Below are 23,256 nucleotides of genomic sequence, written 5' to 3' on the forward strand. Positions count from 1 at the left end.
TGTCTAACACAGACTTTTAGTTGCTCAACTGTCTTAGGTCTTCTTTGTTGCATCTTCCTCTTTATAATGCACCAAATGTTTTCTATGGGTGAAAGATCTGGACTGCAGGCTGGCCATTTCAGTACCCGGATCCTTCTTCTAAGCCGCCATGATGTTGTAATTGATGCAGTATTTGGTCTGGCATTGTCATGTTGGAAAATGCAAGGTCTTCCCTGAAAGAGACGACGTCTGAATGGGATCATATGCATCTAGAACTTGGATAAACCTTCAGCATTGATGCCGCCTTTCCAGATGTGTAAGCTGCCCATGCCACACGCACTCATGCAACCTCATACCATCAGAGATGCAGGCTTCTGAACTGAGCGCTAATAACAACTTGGGTTGTCATTGTCCTCTTTAGTCCGGATGAAATGGCATCCCAGTTTACCAAAAAGAACTTCAAATTTTGATTCGTTGGACCATAGAACAGTTTTTCACTTTGCCAAAGTCCATTTTAAATGAGCCTTGCCCAGGAAAAACGCCTGTGCTTCTGGATCATGTTTAGATATGGCTTCTTTTTTGACCTATAGAGTTTTAGCTGGCAACAGTGAATGACACGGTGTATTGTGTTCACTGACAATGTTTCCTGGAAGTATTCCTGAGCCCATGTTGTGATTTCCATTACAGTAGCATTCCTGTATGTGATGCAGTGCCGTCTAAGAGCCCGAAGATCAAGGGCATCCAGTATGGTTTTCCGGCCTTGACCCTTACGCACAGAGATTGTTCTAGATTCTCTGAATCTTTGGATGATATTATGCACTGTAGATGATGATAACTTCAAACTCAGAAAACTATTTTTCGCTGCAGCATTGGGGGAATTGGTTTATCTGCCCATCTTGACCTCTGAGAGACACTGCCACTCTGACAGGCTTTTTTATACCCAATCATGTTGCCAATTGACCTTATAAGTTGCAAATTAGTCCTTAAGCTGTTCCTTTTATGTACATTTAAATTTTCTGGCCTCTTATTGCTACCTGTCTCAACTTTTTTGGAATGTGTAGCTTTCATGAAATCCAAAATGAGCCAATATTTGGCATGACATTTCAAAATATCTCACTTTCAACATTTGATATGTTATCTATATTCTACTGTGAATAAAATATAAGTTTATGAGATGTGTAAATTATTCCATTACTTTTTTACTCACAATTTCTACAGTGTCCCAACTGTTTTCTGATTTGGGGTTGTATAAAGCCATATCATGAGACCAGAAATAATAAATTCATATAAATTTAGGAGACTCTTTTGACTTGGGCCAATGAGTATCCATCCACTCAAAACACGTCAGCATTGTGATGATGACTATTTCAAAAATAAAATTATAAAAATTTCCCTCAAAAGTCATTTATTCACTACTGTGTTTTTGTCTACAACGCACATATTACAGGTCAATGACGAAGATATCCCAGATGATAAAATTAATACCCTAATATGGACTTTGTAATTATGCTGGTTTCTCGTGTTTTTGAAAACTTTTGTACAACTCTCAGTAAAACTATTGTAACCATAATGAAATACACTTGAATATATAGACGGTTTTATTGCACGTGTTAAACGTCTGGATCTGAACTTTACTTCCGGTTTCGTTTTTTTTAATGGTCTGACTAGTTGCTAAACTGATCTCTTGAACAAATGCCTCGTCAAAAATAACAAATGTTTTGGTTTCCTAGGTAAACAATGTGTTGTTTTTTTGCTTGTTATATAAGTAAACTATACGTTTAAAGTACTTTGTGGTTATTTATTATTAGGGGAGTTTACCGGAAGTTACGTGCGGACCGCGACAGCCGCTTGTTTATGTTGTTACTGCTGAAACCATCTATACACTGTAAAAAAATTAGCTGTAATTATGCAGTTGGTTGCCAGTAACTTACTGTAGAAGTTTAAGACTGAAAATGTTTCATGTTCATTTAACTTTGAACAAACTGTTGCCAGTAAAGAACATAAATGTAAAATCTACAGTAAGTTACTGGCAGCTAGTTGCCAGTAATACCCAGTAATACTGTAATTTCTACAGAATTTTTTTACAGTGTAGTTTTAATCATAATTTTTTTTTAAATTTAAAAATTATTTTCAAGATAAAATATGTGACTCTCTCTGTGAAATCCAGGTCAAAATCTTATAATCTAACTTTTATGAGGTTAAGAGCATCAAAGTTTGATTTTACATTAACTTCAATCTTTGTCATGGTCACGTAGTCACGTAGGTTTTTCACAAATTTTCACGTGATTTTTAGGAAGAAAGTAAATCACAAAAAATACTTTTCACACAAGACAGGGTCACATACTGTATATTTTAACAGCATATTTATTTTTAGCCTTTTATCAGTCTCTGAACGTTTACATGGACTAGACATTTATGCCTCACAGCTATACAGGAGCACTTTTTCTTGCACCTTTCCTTTCTTGCATCTCTTTCCTTTAACCACTTGTTTTTATTTTTTGCCTGATTTCTCTCTCTTTTTCTCGACCTGTGAACTAAACCTGTTGTTGTGCACTAAACTAAACCCTTCTGAACTGTTTACCCCATGTGAGAACCTCTTCCATTTCTATAAATTATTTATCTGTTTATTTACTCTGCTCCCTCCTCCCCCATGCTGTTTTTCCAGTTCCTCCTTTGACCCTCTTTGTGATTTCTCTCCCACCCTCTTCTCATTCTTTTTTCCACATCGCCCTCTTTTATCTCTCTATTCATTTTTGGGCTGGAATATGGCAGCGGGCCTAAAAGGAGTCGTGGTCTGAATGGGGGGCATCGCGAGTGGATTTGCATAATCTGTGGCGTGGCACTGGTGCACGGAGACAGAGAGACGGTGCCAACCGGTCCAAGGTGAACTGAACTCGCCTCGCCAGCTCAGAGATTAGTGACACTAACAGGCTTTACTGCAGCCCAGTTCACAGAGGGTTTGGCTGACATATCAGTGCCAACTCCTCTGGCTCCCACAGTGTGTGTCTGATGAGAAACTGTTGCTTCTGTCATTGATTTCTACACAGCGGAGGCTCATTTATATGTTCGCTTGCTCACACACATACAAATGCACACTTGTCACAGTAAAGCGTTTAGCCTAATATGGGGCATCTAAAAAGGACTAACAAACATCAACAAGCCACATTATGCATCTTGAGACACATCAAACTTGCATTTTAGTCTGGGACTATAGGTTTAAGCCTTGTCTGTGAAACTGTGCCATAGCTAAACCTAAGTTTGACCTAAGTAGAAGATCAGTTTTTTTTTGTCTTTTATATTCAACGTAAAAGTTTGAATTTCAGGATCTCCACCATTTCCAAGACGTTTTTAGAGTGCATGAATACTGTAAACTCGGTCGGTCTATTGAACCTGAACCTATTGAGCTTGAATGGGTTCTTCAGGCGTGACAGTATGTTTGTGTATTTGTGTATGAGAAACTGTTGCTTCTGTAATGTTTGCTGCCAAGTTTTAGCTTGAATTAAAGGGATGAGGGGGTGTAGAGGAGGGGTACAGTGTCTGTATTCCTCTAGGAAATCGACGTATACCTACAAACACTCACACACTTACATTTTTAGATTATGACTCACACTTGTCTCTCCTTTATCCCATTCTTTTCCCTCTCATCGTTTTCCGCTCTCCTTCTCTCCCCTCCCAGGTTAGAGCTCCATCCCGAAGTCACTCGCGGAGAGGTTAGGAAGTTATGGTCCTCGTTGTTCACCCAGCAGGATGGAACTGTGGACTTTCAACAGTTTATTCGTCATTTTGGACCGTCGCCCAAATCCTGCTGTTTCCCTAATGCCAAGCACAATCCACCCAAACGCGGAGATAATGACTTCATGCGCCTCTCCAAAACACTCAACTGCGTCTCAGATATACTCGTGGATTCTTTACGGGCCAAGGTGGGGGGTGCCGTGCAGTACCCTTGCAATGGGAGTACTTCTTTGTTTGAAAGAGTAGAGTTGAGGTTTGTGTGGGTTTTTTCAGTGAAAAGAGATCTCTTTTTCGAACAGGTGGAGTTGTGTGTTTCTGATCTCTGGACTGAGTTTTCCGAAATTGATTTTTCTGGAAGCGGTTTTGTGAGAAGAGAGGAATTCAAAGAGATCCTTATGAATCTCTGTGTTCTGCTCAGCCAGTATGAGTGTGATTTATTGGCCAAGAAGTTTGACATTAACCACGACGGCAGGTATGCACCCACGCACACAAGCAGTATTAAAGGATTAGGAAAAATCCAGATAATTTACTCACCACCATGTCATCCAAAATGTTGATGTCTTTCTTTGTTCAGTCGAGAAGAAATTATGTTTTTTGAAGAAAACATTGCAGAATTTTTCTAATTTTAATGGACTTTAATAGAACCCAAAATTTAATACTTAACTCAACACTTAACAGTTTTTTTCAACGGAGTTTCAAAGGACTATAAACAATCCCAAACGAGGCATAAGGGTCTTGTCTAGCGAGGCGGTTGTCATTTTTGACAAGAAGGGTAACAAATATACACTTTTAAAGCACAACTTCTCGTCGTGTAGATCCGGTCGTGATGCGCCAGCTGACCCCACTACGTCACCGCAATACGTCATGACGTCAAGAGGTCACAGAGGACCAACGCGAAACTCCGCCCCAGTGTTTACAAGCGTCTTAGAAGAGGACCGTTCCTACGTTGTTGTATGTCAACTGATACTAATTAATGTCTTTGTGGCAGTTTATTGTTTAAAATGGTCCGCAAATGTGCGTTTTATATATGTAACACGTGACCTCCCTTCGTCACTACGCATTTACGTTAGGTCGCGCTGGACCAAACCTTGACGAAAAGTTGTGGTTTAAAAGTATATTTTTTTTGTTTTTCTTGTCAAAAATGACAATCGTTTCGCTAGATAAGACCCTTATGCCTCGTTTGGGATTGTTTGTAGTCCTTTGAGGCTCCGTTGAAAGAAGCTGTTAAGTGTTGAGTTGGGTATTGGATGTTGGGTTCTATTGGGGTCCATTAAAGTTGGAAGAATTCTGCAATGTTTTCTTCAAAAATTTCTTCTCGACTGAACAAGGAGGGACATCGGCATTTTGGATGGCATGGTGGTGGGTAAATTGTCTGGATTTTTCTTTTAAGAAAATGGACTAATTCTTTAAGAATTTATGAAGCATTATACTAAAGGGGGTCACACACCGCACGAGAAGCGTGCGTCGCATCTAGAACAACTTGGAGGTATCGTACACCAGGGGCCTTATGTATAAAGCATGCGTACGCATGAAATGGGGCTGGAAACGTGCGTACGCCAGTTCCCACGCAAAGGTTGTGATTTTAAAAAAACAAACTTGATGGTAGAATGGGCTTGCAGGGTGGGATATTAGGATGATTCATGTACGCACACTTGCAGGTGATCTGTGATTTATAAAGGGAACATTGCTTTGTTTTAGAAGTCTTCATAATTTTTGGTGTATGCCATTTTTGGCTTTTGTGCGTTCGCAGACTTTTAGTAAGGATCTTACGCACAGTTTTATACATGAGGCTCCAGAACTGCACATTGAATAGCGTGAGCTTAGTCAGATAGCATCTACTTCAAAATACAAAATATACGTTAGCAGCCAATGTTAATCGCTAACGATTTGGGACAAATATGATGTTATTTAATGTTAAACTATGTTAGTGGCGCTCTGCGGTGCGACAGGGATTTGAGTAGCATCCTGAGTCACCGCAGACATCATGCCGCCGGCCGCACATATGTAGAAAATAATGTGTTCTGTATTTAAATGCATGGTGCCGCGCTGAGCTGCGCGTCCGGTGTACGACCCCCTTAAGGTTGCACAGTATTATCAGCACATCAGTATTATCAATGGCTTATAAATGTATTAAGCTAGATACGAAAAAAATACACTAATGGGATTTGCGATATTTAAGGAATAGTCTATTCATTTTCAATATTAAGATATGTTATTGCCTTGGCTGAGGGTTGTTGGTGCATCCCTCTGTCGTCTGTGTGCGTGCGCGTGGGCGCTGGAGCGCGCTGGGACGCTTCGATGGCATTTGGCTTGGCCCCATTCATTCAATGGCACCAATCAGAGACAAAGTCAGAAGTGACCAAACACAACAACGCTTTTCCTATTTAAGACGAGTAGTTATACGAGCAAGTTTGGTGGTGCAAAATAACACGTGGCGCTTTTCTGGGCGGATTTGGAGGAGGAACTGTATTTTATGGCGTGGTAGCACTTTTGGGAGTACTTCGACTCGGCGCAGTAACACCCTCCCTCTCCCATTATGAGAGGGAGAAGGGGAGCGGACTTTTCAGGCGAGTCGAAGTGCTCCCAAGGGTGCTATTGCGCCGTGGGATATACTTCCTCTTTTGAATCCGCTTAGAAAAGCGCTACGTTTTATTTTCTGTGTGAAAGGGGCTTAACTGTGATACATCTGATTTTTCATCCTATCAGAGTATCCTATGTAGAGTTCCTCAAGCCTTTCCTATCCCAGAGTCAAACATGGAAGCATGGATCCAACATGGCAGCTGCTCTGCAGTCTCCCAGAGAAACTAAAGAAATCTCCACACCGGGAACATTAAGCCGCAGGATCAGGCGCAGGGTAATGTATTGCTTCTAGGTGGTATCATTTAGGTGTCTATATTTACATGCGAGTTCCACATGTGTATTTTATGTTTATGTAGTGTGTTTTTGTAGCTCCACTGGTAGAGCATTGCTTTATCAGCGCAAAGTTTGTTGTGTTAACACACATGTACACTCTAAGGCTTTGTCCACACGAAGCCGGTGCATTCCCTATCCGATCATTTTTTTCCTTGTTCTAAAAAAAGAATCCGTAAACACGAAACCACTGAAACCGACTGAAAGCGGTGTAGTATATATGCCGGACCAGTATGGGGCGCTGTAATTCTGCCACAGATATACACTATACACGAAGAAGAAGACTTTGAGCATGCGCATAACCAACGTATTGTTGTCCATTATCGCTTGTTGGTCACCACAATTGCATAGAAGCAATAGATTTTGCTGTAATAAAGCTAGTAGGCTTTAGTAGCTTCTGTAGCAAAAACACAATCACGTAGTCCGCCGTTATTGTTGTTGCTGTTACGTGTGACGCTTCCGACACGTGATGTGATGACGTTTTCGCTTCACAAAATATACGTATTGGCTGTACACACGAAACTGCAAGGGTGTCGATTTCAGATTTATCCACTTTAGGCCCGGTTTAAAAACTCTCTCAAAACGCCAGATCCGTGTGGACGAAACGGCAATACGATAACAAATTTATACGTATACAGTGATATGCGTCTCCGTGTGGACAACCCCTAAAAATAGTGGTTCAGTGCCTCGTAATCATAAGGGAAACACTTTAAGTGGCACAGTATATCAGGGGACATGTGGTCCATAAGCTGTGAATGTTCTGCATACCCAAAAAATTTGTGGACTTGCTAATTCATATTAATACTATAAACAAATTCAACCACAATCTTAATCTGGCACAGTTTTGGTGTGGTCCCAACTAGCATCCCTGCTTAATAAATTCACTGCTTGCCGCAGTATATCACCTACTGTATGTACAGTGTTGTAAAGGTTACTTTGGAAATGTAACAGAATATAGCTTACAAGTTACTCTATTTAAAATGTAATAAGCAATGTAAATTTTTAATTCTTGCCAACAAATTAAAACCATTTTATACAGAATGCATGGCTAATGTTTTAATGGCACAGATTAAATTGTGCAATAGAGATATTTTTGTCCTTCTGCACCCGAGTGTAATAATTTTGCATAACATTTATGAAAGCAAATTAAAATATTGAAATAAAAAACACAACCTTCAGCAAATTTTATGCTGTTTGCATTAACACAGCCAAAATGAAAAAAAAAAAAAACGCCACATTTAAAAGGACCAAAATGTCCATGCGAGCACTTGAGGGTTAAATTACATAATTCCATTACATGTAACTTCTAGTTACTGCCCAACACTGTCTTTCTAGAACCAAAAGTGATCCTATACCACTTAAGGGCGTTTCACACGGCTAGGGGCAAATCGCGGCTTCAGCTTTTCTCTTGTATTGGAAGCGTTTTGTGCAGCATTTAGTGCAAATGTCTGTATCTTCAACAGCGCCTGCCATGAAGTGCCATGTCCGGAAAAGGGACAGGATTTTGGGTGCATGAGCAAGGCGTGTGGACCAACTCCGCTTCACCTCTCTAACAGATGACGCTTTCCGCACATCTGCTATTGAAAAAGAACTAAACAACTGAAACGGCCTTTATGGCATAGCACCATATGGTTCTTCAGCTATATAACACTTAAAGTGGATCCGCTATGAATATGAGCCAATGAACCACTTTTAGTGCTTTTAGCACCATTTTTGTAAATATTCATACGGTGTTTTGCATAACAGCATCTGTTAAGTACAAATGTCACATTTTTGTTTGTGTTGTAGCTTCAACGTAAGCACAAAGCCCTGCGGAGAGCCTGTGACCGATTGGACAGCTCTGAGACTGGGCTTCTGTCTGCGGCTGAGCTGGGTGCTGCACTACAGCTGTGTGGAGTTTGTGACAGTCAGGAAGAGCTGAGGTCTGTGTTCTCCACCCTTCACGCTCACCCCTCTGGACTGCTGGACTACCGCCCGCTCTTAATAGACAAACACAGGACCTCCAGTCACAGCCAGCTAAGCCAAAGGAGTCAATAGGTCAGAGTTCAAAGCAAATTATGGCTACATTGACATAGTAAGTGTGTAGCTTTTCACAACAGTACAGATTAGAAAGAAAAGTTAACATTTAATCTGATCTTTTTCATCTTATTTGCTTCACGGCAGCTGTAATGGACACAATCAATGGATTATTAATATATTAGTTTATATTAGATATCCTTAGACTGATGCATTGTATTTCATTGGTTTTTATGTTGTGTGCATGTTTCTCTAACATTGCATGAACAGTGGCACACATTTAACATCACAAAATCAAAGCTACTGTTTCTCTGAAATGTGTTAAATAAGGGAACACGCCCAGATTTTGGGAGTTTGGCTTGTTCACCGTGTCCCCCAGAGTTGGATGGGTCCGTGCATGCCTTTCTCGTCTCTGTGCGTGCTGTGGCTCTGTCTGATGCAGCTCCCGCTGGCTTGGCTTGGCGCGGGGACTGGGGGTGAATGGCTCCGGCTGGCGTGCTGCTCCCAATAAGTGACAAAATGGCGCGAACATTTTCCTATTTATGTGTTGATTTGTATGGTCACACCGTGTACAGATAACAAGGTCATATGAGACACAGTCATCTTTTAACAGTATACATACTGAGAACTATATTCTCAGAAGGCGCAGCACTGCTATCACTCCGCCCAAGTAGCAGTGCTTCACTTCAGAGAATATAGTTCCCAGTATGTATACTGTTAAAAGATCACTGTGTCTCATATCACCTTGTTATTTGTACACGGTGTGACTGCAAATCACAGCACATAAGTAGGAAAATGTTTGCATTATTTGGGATGTCGCTTGTTGGGAGCAGTGTGCTGGCTGGGGCCGTTTACTTCCGGTCTTTGTGCTGAGCTGGGCTGGCGGGGGCTCCGTCAGACGCACAGAGATGAGAAAGGTATGTATGGACTTATCTAACTCTGGAAGATACGGTGAGTAAGCTAAATTCCCAAAATCTGACTGTGTTCCTTTAAATTAAATTTGAGTTTGCAAATGCAAAGAGTATGTTAAATGATTTGAACTACACAAATAGTATACATTATTCAATCACTTAGCTTAGCATGGGTATACATAGCATGGGTATTCAACAGGGGATCTGAGGACCCTTGGGGGTTTGTGGTGGTAAAATTAAATTAGGCATTATAATGAAGAGCATAACTTTCCACAATAATCTATTCAGTTAAATTAGAAAAAGTATCATTTTAAAATCTTTGTAACGTATCCTCCATAACAAAGTATGTAAATCGAGTCTAGAGTCTTGGTCCCTGTACTTCTTTTCTTTCCATAAAGAGGTTTTTGGTCCAATAAAGGTTGAAGGCCTCTGGATTTTATTGTAAACTTGAACCCCTCAGTCTTTGTTAGTCTTAGTTTTTAAGCTTTTGAATGATGATAATTAAATTATATGTATTTTCACTTTAATTTTTGCAGCCTTTTATACATCAAAACAATTAAAATTTGAATAAAGTGTTTCTGTAAGTCGACTGTAGCAATGTGTAAGAAGCACAAAAGTCATGGGTTTGATTCACAAGGAACACAAATACAAATGTGTGGATTAAATACACTGTAGGTTACTTAGCAATCTACCAAATGCATAATTGTCATGTAATGTAAAATTGTTTTGAATTTTAAACAAAAAACAATACAGATACCAGTTTGACAGCAAAATGTATATATTACAAATTTAAATAAAACCTTTCAGGCTGATGCATTCCGCTGTAAACATGCTTTTTTTAATTTACTTGAAAGTGTCCATAATACTTTACTAAGTGAACATGGTATTATGTAACAACACAAAATGTTTCACATGTATGTGCTACCCTGCAGTTTCAGATGTGTTCAGAAAGGACCTTGGTAACATGACCACTTACATATAAATAAATCTTTAGATTGTAAGATGCTCTTTGACTGCCTTTATTTAAGCATTTTACATGACAATAGTTAAAATCCTGAGCCATTTTAGCTCTGCTTGATTTGTCTTGATTCATACGGTGTGATGAAGCTAAGGACTCTAATTTTACCTCCCTCCACTTAACACAGTGTTCCCCTCTGTGGATTTAAACCAATATTGGCTTGTTGGTCACTTGGTTCCTTTTCAACGCTTTCGTCTTTTAATTTTCCCATCTGCATACCCTCTTTGTTGCCATTCACCTTTTTCTCTTCTTTTCCATACTGACGTTTGGCAAACAGTTTTATGTTATGCATCTAATAATTTGTTCATCCACCCATCAGTCTGTCTGTTCATCCATCAATTACTCGCTCTGACAGTTGAACTTTTAATCTGAAGGAAGGAGAAATATGGATAAACGTTTATTTGTAACTCTTTTATTATTTAGGCATATATGCAGATAAATATATATTTAGCCATATATGCAGATAGATATATAATATGGATGGATGGATAGATGGATACATAGATAGATACGTAGATAGATACGTAGATAGATAGATAGATAGATAGATAGATAGATAGATAGATAGATAGATAGATAGATAGATAGATAGATAGATAGATAGATAGATAGATAGATAGATAGATAGATAGATAGATAGATAGATAGGTAGGTAGGTAGGTAGGTAGGTAGGTAGGTAGGTAGGATGGATGTATAGATAAATGGACGAACGGATGGATGGATGGATATATAGATAAATGGACGAACGGATGAATGGATATATAGATAAATGGACGGATGGATGGATATATAGATAAATAGATGGATGGATGGATGGATGGATGGATGGATGGATGGATGGATGGATGGATGGATGGATAGATAGGTAGATACGTAGATAGATACATAGATAGATAGATACGTAGATAGATAGGTAGGTAGGTAGGTGGATGGATGGATGGATGTTTAGGTATATATGCAGATAGATAGATAATATGGATGGATGGATAGATGGATGGATGGATATGTAGGTAGGTAGACAAACAGATAGGTAGGTAGGTAAATGTTTTTGTAAACTGATAATCTTGACCAAATAATGAAGGTAAACAGCCAATAAGAAGCCTAGAATAAATGGTAACTCAGACATTAGATAGATGATAGATAGATAGATGGAGTGTGGGTGGGTGGATGGATGGATGGATATTTAGGCAGATAGATAGGTAGATAGGTAGGTAGGGGGATGGATGGATGGATGGATGGATATTTAGGCATATATGCAGATAGATATATAATATGGATGGATGGATGGATAGGTAGGTAGACAAACAGGTAGACGATGGATGGATGATGGATGGATGGATGGATGCATGGATGGATGGATGGATAGGTATATGGATGGATGGATGGATGGATGGATGGATGGATGGATAGGCATATGGATGGATGGATGGATGGATGGATGGATGGATGGATGGATGGATGGATGGATGGTTAGGTAGATAGACGGATGGATGGATGATGGATATATAGATGGATGGATGGATGGATGGATGGATGGATGGATGGATGGATTGGTATATGGATGGATGGATGGATGGATGGATGGATGGATGGATGGATGGATAGGCATATGGATGGATGGATGGATGGATGGATGGATAGGTAGGTAGGTAAATGTTTTTGTAAACTGATAATCTTGACCAAATAATGAAGGTAAACAGCCAATAAGAAGCCTAGAATAAATGGTAACTCAGACATTAGATAGATGATAGATAGATAGATGGAGTGTGGGTGGGTGGATGGATGGATATTTAGGCAGATAGATAGGTAGATAGGTAGGTAGGTGGATGGATGGATGGATGGATGGATATTTAGGCATATATGCAGATAGATATATAATATGGATGGATGGATGGATGGATAGGTAGGTAGGTAGACAAACAGGTAGACGATGGATGGATGATGGATGGATGGATGGATGCATGGATGGATGGATGGATAGGTATATGGATGGATGGATGGATGGATGGATGGATGGATGGATGGATGGATGGATGGATGGATGGATGGATGGATGGATGGATGGATAGGCATATGGATGGATGGATGGATGGATGGATGGATGGATGGATGGATGGATGGTTAGGTAGATAGACGGATGGATGGATGATGGATATATAGATGGATGGATGGATGGATGGATGGATGGATGGATGGATGGATGGATGGATATAAATAGATGGATGGACGGATGGATGGATGGATATATAGATAAATAGATGGATGGATGGATAGATGGACAGATAAGCAAATTAGATAGATAGATGGATAGATGGATGGATGGATGGATGGATGGATAGGCATATGGATGGATGGATGGATGGATGGATGGTTAGGTAGATAGACGGATGGATGGATGATGGATATATGGATGGATGGATGGATGGAGATAAATAGATGGATGGATGGATGGATGGATGGATGGATGGATGGATGGATGGATGGATGGATGGATGGATGGATGGATGGATGGATGGATGGATGGATGGATGGATAAATGGACGGATGGATGGATGGATATATAGATAAATGGATGGATGGATGGATATATAGATAAATGGATGGATGGATGGATAGATATATAACATAGATAGATAGATAGATAGATAGATAGATAGATAGATAGATAGATAGATAGATAGATAGATAGATAGATAGATAGATAGATAGATAGATAGATAGATAGATAGATAGATAGATAGATAGATAGATAGATAGATAGATTGATTGATTGATTGATTGATTGATTGATTGATACGTAGATAGATAGATGGATAGATGCGTAGATAGATGCGTAGATAGATAGATCATTGTTTTATTAACGTAATGTTTCGTCTAAGCATTTTGTCCATTTGTATGCATGTGTGCATGCGTTTGTTCTCTTGTGCTCAAGCTTATGCCTGAATTCTGGCCCTCTGTTGAGGAGCTTTGATTTCATAGGGCTGATTATTTTTCTTCAGGTCCACTCAAGGATGAAGCCCAAGGAACCCAAGATTGTCTTCCTTTCAGCCCCACCACAATGGAGCAACCCCCTGCCAAACTACCAAGAAGTCCCCCGCCTTCTCCAGAATCCCTCTCTCTTCCTTTTTCTTTCCTTGGTGCCATACAACTTACTTAAAGAAAGACTTGAAGGCGGTGAGCTAAATACAAGCTTTGAAAGGAGGGTCCCGTGCTTAAGTCGCTATCTGGAGAGAATTACTCCTGTCTGGTACCAATCATAATACTCCAGGAAGTTTTATTTTTTTTCTCTCTGCACGTCTTTCTTACAATACCGTACCTGCACTAATACTGTAGTAGTATCCCTGATGATTTTAATCATGTTGGTTTCTGGGAGTATTTAGGGTGTCAAAAGCGGCAAGACGGGGGAGGAAAGGGGTGTGGCTCACATCTTCTGTGCCATTGTAGAGGCCAAAGAAAGTAAAACCCTCTACAGTTAGGAAGGGAGGGACACAAGTGCCAACATCTCAGAAAAAAATCAGCGTCACGGCTGAGTGGAACTTGGTAAAATTATATGGAATGAGAGCAAGTTCTTTTATTTTCCACCATGGTGGCCATTTCTTCCCTAAATTAATCCCGCTCACATTGAACAACTGTCTGTCTGATTTGGTTAAATCAGTATGGAGACAATACATATTGTCTGGACAGATTCACTTGTGACATATTATTTATTCTGTATATGGTTTATATTGAACTAATGTAGTTTCCCAAGTTTTAAATGATTTACAGCCTAATAATGGCTTTATCAAATGTCGCTGCACCCCATTACAATAGATTATTTACAGTTTTGTTTGCTCCACAAACAATATTTTTTTGTGTTGATTAGTGTGATTTTCATTTATCATATCAACTATACAGCATAATATTGTTATTACAGGTATTACACATTAAGGATAATAGTTTCAAACTTTACTAAATATTAAACTTTAATAAAACTTTTAGAGAAACCTGTTTGATCCACATCCAAACTCACTTCCTTATATAGGATGAGAAAGAATTTAAAAAATGTCACAGCATCTTCAGGAGAAATCGCAAGACTTATTTAGCATTTTTGCTGATTTTTTTTTTAACAAACATGGATGTATTCGATTGAATCAAAATTATAGAAAATAAATTATTTAAAAGACGTTTTTGCAATAGACATAAAACTAACTTTACTATAACAGCAGACAAACGGCACTAATTTCTACAGATTTTTCTACAGATTACCCATATTTGTTTTGTTTGTGTAATTTGGGTAAGGTAGAATTTTAAACATTATCTCATTTAGCCTCTGTGGTAAAACATGAATTTACCCATTTTGTCTCCTTTCCAAAAATATTCTGTATTTGCCCATCTGATTTGTTATTTGCATTCTATTTAAATATAGGTGGAAGAGACACTGGGGCGGGATTGGGGGATTGATTTCTGTCTAAATAGATTCTCCTAAAAAGAGGCTTATTGTCAATCACAGGGTCTCAGACCAGCAGACCATTACGCTAAGTGTTAATCTGAGAAATACTACAGTCTAGTGCACTGATCATGAGGATGAGAAAATAAATGACAATATATGGAAACAGTTTGAATCCATTTCACTGCAATCTATATATATATTCAGTATATACATATTAAATTTGACTTAAATGTTTTTCTCTTGCAATGAAAATATGAAGAAATTAGAAAAAAATAATCATGAAATCTTAATGGGTTTAATAAATGTATGGGTTCCATTTTTTCAACATATAAAACCCATCATGTATGAAAACGATCCATTGCAGTTTTCTTTTCTTTTAGTGGCTTAAGTTATAAACGTGAAAATAAAGATTTTAAAAGGGTTCTCCACAGCAATGCTATAGAAGAACAATTTTTGGTTCTTCAGTCAGGTCTACACCGTTTCATCTGACGCACGTGCTGTGACGCGATACGCGTCTGGTCCGACATTTACTTCCTGTTTCAGTTTTTTAATGGTCTGACTATTTGCTAAACTGAACTCTTGAACAAATACCTCATCGAAAATAACAAATGTTCTGGTTTCCTAGGTAACCTACGTGTTGTTTTTTGCTTGTTATATATTGCTTGTTATATAAATAAACTAAGTTTAAACTACTTGTTGTATTTATTCTTAGGGGAGTTTACCGGAAGTTACGTGTAGACCACGGGTGCCGCTTGTTTATGTTGTTACTGCTGAAACCGTCTATACAACTCCATTAAAGATCCTTTTGTGCACAGTTTATGTTTCTTCATGATACCATAAAGAGCTTTTATTGAACATTTATTTTTAGGAGTGTATGTAACATTTCCCCCCTAATTAGTTTTTTCTAGGCCTGCTGTTTTAAACAGGTTTTTTATAAATATGCCTGTTTATTCATTGTCCCCCAGTTTCACAGACAGGGCTTAAGGTAGTCATATACTAAAATACATGTTTGAGCTGCCGCTGATTTTTCTCAGATACACACCAGTAACAGCTTTTCTGAGGCATGTTAATAAAAGATGCTTAAACATCTCAATTTAACTAAGGTCTATGGCTTTAGCTATGCCTTCTCTGCTGAAAAAAACAATAAAACCATTACAGAAAATTCGAATGGTTTCCATTAAAATACCAATAGCTTTTACCATTAAAACCAGTGCACTGTAGTGTGTTTTGAGCCATATTCCGTTCCAATACATATTCCATTAAAACCAATACACCTGAATATGCGTATAAATAGCACGAAGTGTAAAACTCGTGCAATACATACGCCAAATTCCACTTTGGCGTGCATATGATACGCCAGTCCTTCCCATTCACTTAAACGGTGCATCTTTTTTGTCGTTTTATTGGTTTCTCAATTTTTTTCTGTTTTTAAAACCATTTTCGCTGTACCATTCGAGACCAACAAAAACCAATACACTGTGTGTTTTGGGCCATATTCCATTGGAACCAATAAAATTCTCAATAAAACCAATAAAACCATTAGAATTTTTTGTAATGGTTTTATTGTTTTTTCAGCAGGGTTGTCTTTGAAACCTGTACGTTTGATGTAATCGACTCTAAACTTGATTTTTTAAAAGCTGATTTTAAAAACCAGCATTCTCAAATGAGCACACATAGTCCAAACATCCCATAGGCTACAAATACAGACAATTCCTTTCAATTATACCACAGATAAAAATAATAATTAAATCCAAAGTTATTTATTAAATCCAGTATCTACATATTAAAATATAAAATGTACACATATAAATAAAGACACATATTCAGTTGTATTTACAGGGCAGCGTGTTGTGCATTGTGAAAGCTGAAGGCGTTGTGGTGCGAGTGCCCGATGAGGTTCATGTAATGATGATCGAGTCCTTGAACGGGTGACAAGTATGCGCCGTGCTGAGACACTGAGGGATACGCGAGCGTGGGACTGCGCGCCGAACTGTGCCAGGAAAAGTGTCCGGGTGGGCTTTGCTGAAAAACAGACTCAGTCGGGCTCGAACTCTGGTACTCCAGCTGGCACAGAAGGTCTGTGGGATCTGATGAAATGGTGCCTAATGCGCCAAACACGGGCTCGGTGACTACTTTGGACTGCAGGAAGGCAAGGATCCGCGCGTACTTTGTGTCTTTGGTCTCCATGCGTTCCACCGTGGTCAAGTAATGAACGAGGTTTTTCATGCACTCGTGATAGCCGTAGTGGAAGTAATTTGCAAATTCTGTCAGCAGTTCTCCTGAGATAGCAAGAAAGGTTGTGAGCAAGAAGTCTTTTGGATTTATACTATACATATATGCATATTTAATGATTTGTTTAGATATTTACCTTTTTCTCTCCCGCGCGGAAAGTCTGCCGAGTGGAGCGCGCGTAGATACTGCACTGTCATCTCCAGGATTTCTGCTTTCTCCAGTTTTCCAGAGTTCTGTTTTAATACAATGCAGAATCTGTCAGATACATTTTTCATAACATTCAACGCAGATATGAGCAATTTAAGCGATCAAAACATTCACTGTTTGATAATGCGCACCTGTTTAGCCAGTGCCATCGGAACCGTCTTTCCCAGTTCGTTTAGACATCGGTTGATTCGGTCTCTTCTTCTTTTCTCAATAACCTTATGAGAAACAGGAGTTTTCTGTGGAAAGGGAACATGTTGTAAATTAAGTTACTTACACACAGTATATGGCATACATTCTGAATGTACTTGGATAGGCCTACGTTTCCAAAACAAGGTTGAATTAGTGTCTAGTGTAAAAGCAATCATGCTTTTACACTAGACACTTGCTTTTTATATTAAAATCTGAGTAAAAATCTTATTTTGTCCCTGGGATACCCTACAGTAAATTACACTTAATCAGGAATATTTCAGCATTTCAACTTGCGTTCCATGGCAACGGCGCGCACCGCACCCGACCCGAGTAAGTAAATCGCTGAAATAAAATCCCTATTTTTAATTTTTTATTTCAACCGTGCGGGGTTTACCTACAAATGGCATAATTATAGAAAATAAAAGTTGTTTGTTTTATAAACCCACAAGCCCAGTAGATTAAATCCATATTTGGTACTATATCCAAACGCGTTTTTGGGAAAAAGGTGCGCGAGTAGCGCTGAAAATAGGAAAATTATGACAAAATGAAATAGCTACTTGATGTGAAAAATGTAAAAATATATACAATTTAATTATAAAATTCTTTATTGTAAAATCTTATAAACCAAATTAAAACAAACAGGCCTAATCATTGACCTCTTATATGCGCAAGGAAAGTATCCACATACCTTGCGATCCTTCATCTTTGACGCCATCATTTGATGAAACAAGGAAAAATGATAAAACTAAAAATACTGTAGCCAGACTCTATATGTCGTCCTCTTTCCAGAAACTTTTTAAACTGAGGTGAGCAGCACTGGAAACAGTCGCTTATAAAGCTCTCGCCCCGAAGACTAGCGCATTCATTGCCTTAAATTATTCCATAGGATTAAAGGCATCCTTTTGGTTAATGTGTGCACTTAGGATCAGTTAAAGAAATAGTAAAACCTGAAGCTGTGGGCTAGCGGGGGGCAGACCTACTTTGTTAATCCACGTGGCCTATCTAAAGACACGTGATAAGTTGTAGAATACTATTTGCATAGTAAGAGCCCATGATGGCCACGGGAGCCTCGCGAGCGCAGTGCGCGCAATGAAAACAAAGCCCCTCGAGCGAGGCGTCCCTTTAAGTTCCACGTCGCGTTTCTCACACGATCGCCTGTTTATGGGTCCCAGCAAGCGATCTTAACTTCCATCCCGAACCCGTCTCAGGTTTAAAGCCTGTCTACTGTTATTATAGTAATTAAGTAAGCACATAATAGGCTGTTCCGCCGAGTTCAGGGGAGACCTTTTGGAGACGGAGTCCCCCCGTTTGTTCGAGGCGTTTCTCACACGACTTGGTGACACGTCCATCTTTCATGGGCTACGGTCGGGTTTTGTTTACATTCTCTTAGTTTTGTTAGAGGCCTCGGCAGGTGTGGGGACCCGGCCTGGCACACGAGCGGCCCCTCCGACCATGTTAGAGACTCCAGCCGTCTTTGGCACACGAGGGTTACCCACCGCTGGATTCCCCTCAGAGGGGCTCAATTTGTATCCTATTATCCTATAAGAAAATGTCTATTGAGCGGAATGAATAGTTTCATTGGCCTAAATTTTAATAATGCAGTGAAAGAAAAGAAGAAATAAAGAAGAATGCAGCTGGTGCTGGCGCGCATTATTCTCCGTCACCTGCGCCTGGAGACCCCTATTCATTTGCCTAATTTCGGTCAACTTAACAAACTTTGGAAGAAATCAGGCTGGTATTGTTGTGTAGGGTGAAGCTTTCTGATCGAATTAACAGCATGTTTTGATCCGGTAAATGTCATTAGAAGAAAGAAACAATCGCGTATAGAGGGGTCTGGGTAACGCGCCAAGTGGCGACGCCAAAGCGCAATTCATGCCACAGGGGACTTTTGTACCCCCACATTGCTCAAGTTTGTGCCAACAAAGGGCATTATTTCATACTTGAATACATTTCATACAACAATTGGCTGTTTTCATCAAACATATTTTCACAGCAAGGTTAACAACAGGTTTATTGTGTTCACTCAGACTCACAGTCTTCATGCGCCAAAACGACTGGCTCTTCTGCTTTATTCACTGGGAACGTTTTAATCCGAAAGGTTGGCCATAGTTTAAAGTACTAGTGTGCATCGTGAAGGAAAAAATCAAAGATCTGGGGATTTTTTTCTCTTTTAGAGAATTAAAGCTTATTGGATACTCAAAGCAATGGAAAGTTTTTACATAGCGCGCAATAGAAAAGCACCAGTGAAGTAGACTAAAGCATAAAATCCCATTACTTATTGTTGAATTTACCACAAATTTTATGCAACCGCTCTCTGGAGCCGACACAACAAATCTTTTGACTTGCTTCGGATCCTGTAATGTGACTATTTTTGATTTTGTTTTAAAAGCTGTTAGCAATGCGTCAACAGAATTTTCTCCAAGGACATTGCAATTTAATTGTCATATTTAACCGAAACAACAAAGTACAAAAAAAATACTTGCATTGTCAGTAAAGAATACGCTGATTGCTTGCAATATTTGAGGAAGAAACACTTAACAAAATAAGTGGGAAAAAGTTGGAAACCTAAGCAAAGGTCCCGCCGTTCGATTTAAACACATGTAAATATATTAGTAAGACTATAAGTACAGTTATGCACACTTCGAATGCGCTTACAAAATAATTACTTTTTAACGAATCTATATTGCATAAATTATTACTGGACATTAACAAAACTGTATTTCTCGTGTTTATCTGTTGCAAAAAATAAAAATAATAAAAAAGAAAACTTCACCTTTTGATAAACTAACAGATAAAACTGGTTTAATTAGGATTTATTACATTATTTAAACTCATTCAAAAGCAATCTACATTAACATTTCTAATAAATTATTACAAACCTACTTTTTCGTTAATTATGTGCGTCTGGCGGCTATATTCAATATAGGCTATATTTATGACAGACATCTTTTGTTTAAAATAATTTTCATGAAAAAAATAAAGCAATTGTAAAGCTGTCTAAGTCTTTATACAGTATATGTATGCTATACAATCGATCATAAGTGCATTAAAAAATAATGTTCATTTTAAAACCACTTAAACAATCTGTTATGAGTCTCTCTCTCTCTCTCTCTCTCTCTCTCTCTCTCTCTCTCTCTCTCTCTATCTATAAAAACGTTTTTCCTATAAAAGTCAAAAACGGCCCTAATTGTCGTATCAATGTTTCATTGAGGTGGAAAGCTGTCTTAAAGCTGTCCAAACATGATCCAATATAGGGATCAGAGTTTTAAATGGATTCTACCTGAAAGCTGAACTCTGCCTGTAAGGATCTCTCCATGTGAAAGAGAATTAGAAGAGCGCAGTCATGCATGTCACCCTGATTACAGCAGTACAGTTCGCCTTATATCCCAACCAAACCAAGACTTTTCAATGAAAATCTAACCAGACTGAGCTTTCCTTTTGAGACAGAGGGGAATGTTTTCGTTTGTCTGGGGAGTTGCTAAGGCAAAGCTTTTTAAGGGTGATTTTAACAGTCCTGACTATTGCCCTGCATGTGCTACTGTCTTTCCTCCGCGCTATTTTTTTCCTTGCCTGTATTGAAAGTTGTTATAAAGCCAAAACATCACATTTTATTTTTTCCTAATGTTTTCTTTAAATAAAAAATATTATATAAATAAAATTCATTTCATATTTACAATCTTAAAAATAAAGGTTCTAAATAGGGTTTTGCGCAGTAAATAGACGAACCATCTCTGTTCCCTAAATAACCTTTCAGACAAAATATTCTCAACAAAATATTGCTAAGTCTGTAAACATAAATTAGTAGGGACCTTTTTATTGTATGTAGTAGAACATACTATTTGTATACTTATGTCATTTGGCTACAAGTATCCAACACGTTTTATGTACATAAAAAAAGGTTGAAATTTGGAGAACTAATCCAACTGCAACTACTATAATGTCTATTTCTTGGGATATTTTGAGCATTATAAAGACAAAACGTCAGTATAATTTTTTTAATGTAATGTTTGGACAAACATTGTGTAGGTTACATGCACTATGCATATATTTTATTTATTTTTATATGTATTTGCTTATAGGACTTTAGTACACAACCATTTTTCACGTTCCACATTTCCACGTTGTTTATTTTTTAAAGCGCCATCATTTAACTTTAACATCAACTTCAGAGATCTTTAAAATAATAGTAATAATAATAATTAATAATTTAGCACTACTTCTAGGTATTATGATTCGTTTATTAAACAACTGGGCATATCTGATAGTAGTCTACGTATTGATGTAGGCTACTTTTTGTGACTGCAATACAAATGTAAGTAGGCTAACTCTGTCTGAATACCGTAAACACAGTAGTAAAATAACGTCATTTGTGTTTGCGAGAAAATTTTACGATGATGGGAAAAATGTTGATCCTCATGACGAGGTGTTGTCATGCAAGATGCATTGACCCGTGGTGACCCGAAGACAGAGAAACACACAATCCTTTAGCTTCGCGCGCCACCGTGAGTCTCATCTGCATCACTTCACACGAGACAGCATTGTTCACGCATCACAATAGATCATCTATAATACTTAAACATTCAAAAAATCCTTCAAGATCTAATATAAAACTATTGTTCACTGAATGAATTATACTGGTGAAACTTGTCTAGTGCTTCTTGCTTTTTCCTCATAAATTCGTCTGTGATAACTTATGATTTCACAGCTTGCTCACTAGAGGGAGCCATATAGTAATAAAGTCATATGCACTCTTAAAATAATGTTTCTGCAAAAGGTCACAGCGATGTTATAGAACATGTTTTGGTTTCCATAAAGAACATCAGAGGTTCTTAAAAAACTTTTTTCTCATACCTTATTGTCTAAAGAACGTTGTTAAAGGTTCTTTATGAAACTATACAGCTAAAATAGTTCTTTAATTGACACTTTAATTGAGCGTATAAGGTGTCCAACATTTATACTTTAACTGTTTACAAAACATACATGACTTTTGAATGCTTAACAGACATGAACATGAATACCATATCATAAATAAATGGTATAAATAAAAACATAAACACTTTTCCAGAAGAATAGGGTTTACAGAAAAAAATACACACTGTAGACTACATAAATAAAATAAAAAACAGAAAGCAGTTTCTAAAAATAAATTTTGCATTTACACCACCATCTGTTTATCAATGTGCGTATGCAACTATTTCCTAAATATTGACCAATGCAAAGCATTTTTTTTTTTTCAATTCATACGCGTCCACATATGTTAAGCGGATTCTGATTGGTGGAGCGGCCGGTTTCGTATCTACAGACAGCTCGGAGCGCCATATCCGTCTCTTGAATAACAGCTGTGTGGACGCAACATTTGCACCGTTCAGGTTTGTCAGATTTAACTTTAATTTTGTCTGAAATTGAAAGTTGTATGTTGATTTGAATACGGAATAACTGCCTTCAAATGTTCGAACGTTTTTGCCTTTAATACAAACGATCGTATCGATTAATCTCAGACTCATGCATGCATGCTCGATTTAACATTGAATGCACTGATGACGACGTGTCATCACACAGCAGAGGAATGCGTTTTGATGCAGAGGATCTGAATGGTATGGGAAACCACGCGTCTTTACGCCACGAGCGCAATG

The 23,256-nt window shown here is 38.4% G+C and overlaps 3 protein-coding genes across 6 annotated transcripts in view; 2 read left to right on the plus strand and 1 right to left on the minus strand.

The window, feature by feature from the left end:
* LOC129444791 (EF-hand calcium-binding domain-containing protein 6) overlaps positions 1-15,620 on the plus strand; it is a 47,818-nt gene extending 32,198 nt beyond the window's left edge. Inside the window, exons 15-20 of one of the 4 annotated variants that reach the window (XM_073865460.1) lie at positions 2,752-2,862; positions 3,656-3,899; positions 4,011-4,183; positions 6,418-6,565; positions 8,410-8,695; positions 13,566-15,620. In XM_073865460.1, the coding sequence (XP_073721561.1) occupies positions 2,752-2,862; positions 3,656-3,899; positions 4,011-4,183; positions 6,418-6,565; positions 8,410-8,658 (925 nt within the window). In that variant the 3' untranslated portion in view covers positions 8,659-8,695; positions 13,566-15,620. Of the gene's footprint in view, positions 1-2,751; positions 2,863-3,655; positions 3,900-4,010; positions 4,184-6,417; positions 6,566-8,409; positions 9,216-13,565 lie in introns of those variants that run through there. The other 3 variants (XM_073865462.1, XM_073865458.1, XM_073865469.1) reach the window with 3 other exon arrangements.
* A 1,116-nt stretch (positions 15,621-16,736) lies between these two features.
* On the minus strand, positions 16,737-19,569 carry helt (helt bHLH transcription factor). Its single transcript, XM_055206685.2, has 4 exons — positions 18,312-19,569; positions 17,566-17,670; positions 17,364-17,460; positions 16,737-17,274 (listed from the first exon to the last, which is right to left on the minus strand). The coding sequence occupies exons 1-4, from the start codon at positions 18,339-18,341 to the stop codon at positions 16,829-16,831; spliced, it is 678 nt and encodes a 225-aa protein (XP_055062660.2). The 5' UTR covers positions 18,342-19,569; the 3' UTR covers positions 16,737-16,828.
* A 3,340-nt stretch (positions 19,570-22,909) lies between these two features.
* acsl1a (acyl-CoA synthetase long chain family member 1a) overlaps positions 22,910-23,256 on the plus strand; it is a 35,495-nt gene continuing 35,148 nt past the window's right edge. Inside the window, exon 1 of the mRNA XM_073865490.1 lies at positions 22,910-22,992. The gene's annotated coding sequence lies outside the window, so the exon portion shown is untranslated. The remainder of the gene's footprint in view (positions 22,993-23,256) is intronic.

This window comes from Misgurnus anguillicaudatus, chromosome 3 (genome assembly GCF_027580225.2).
Source record: "Misgurnus anguillicaudatus chromosome 3, ASM2758022v2, whole genome shotgun sequence".
Lineage (NCBI taxonomy): Eukaryota > Metazoa > Chordata > Actinopteri > Cypriniformes > Cobitidae > Misgurnus > Misgurnus anguillicaudatus.

Excerpts from the sequence above, each read along its gene's own strand:
- helt (XM_055206685.2), bottom strand. The coding sequence starts at position 18,341 with ATGATGGCGTCAAAGATGAAGGATCGCAAG. Across the intron at positions 17,671-18,311 it reads CAAAGATGAAGGATCGCAAG|AAAACTCCTGTTTCTCATAA; the intron begins GTATGTGGATAC and ends CCCTTTCCACAG. Across the intron at positions 17,461-17,565 it reads CGATGGCACTGGCTAAACAG|AACTCTGGAAAACTGGAGAA; the intron begins GTGCGCATTATC and ends GTATTAAAACAG.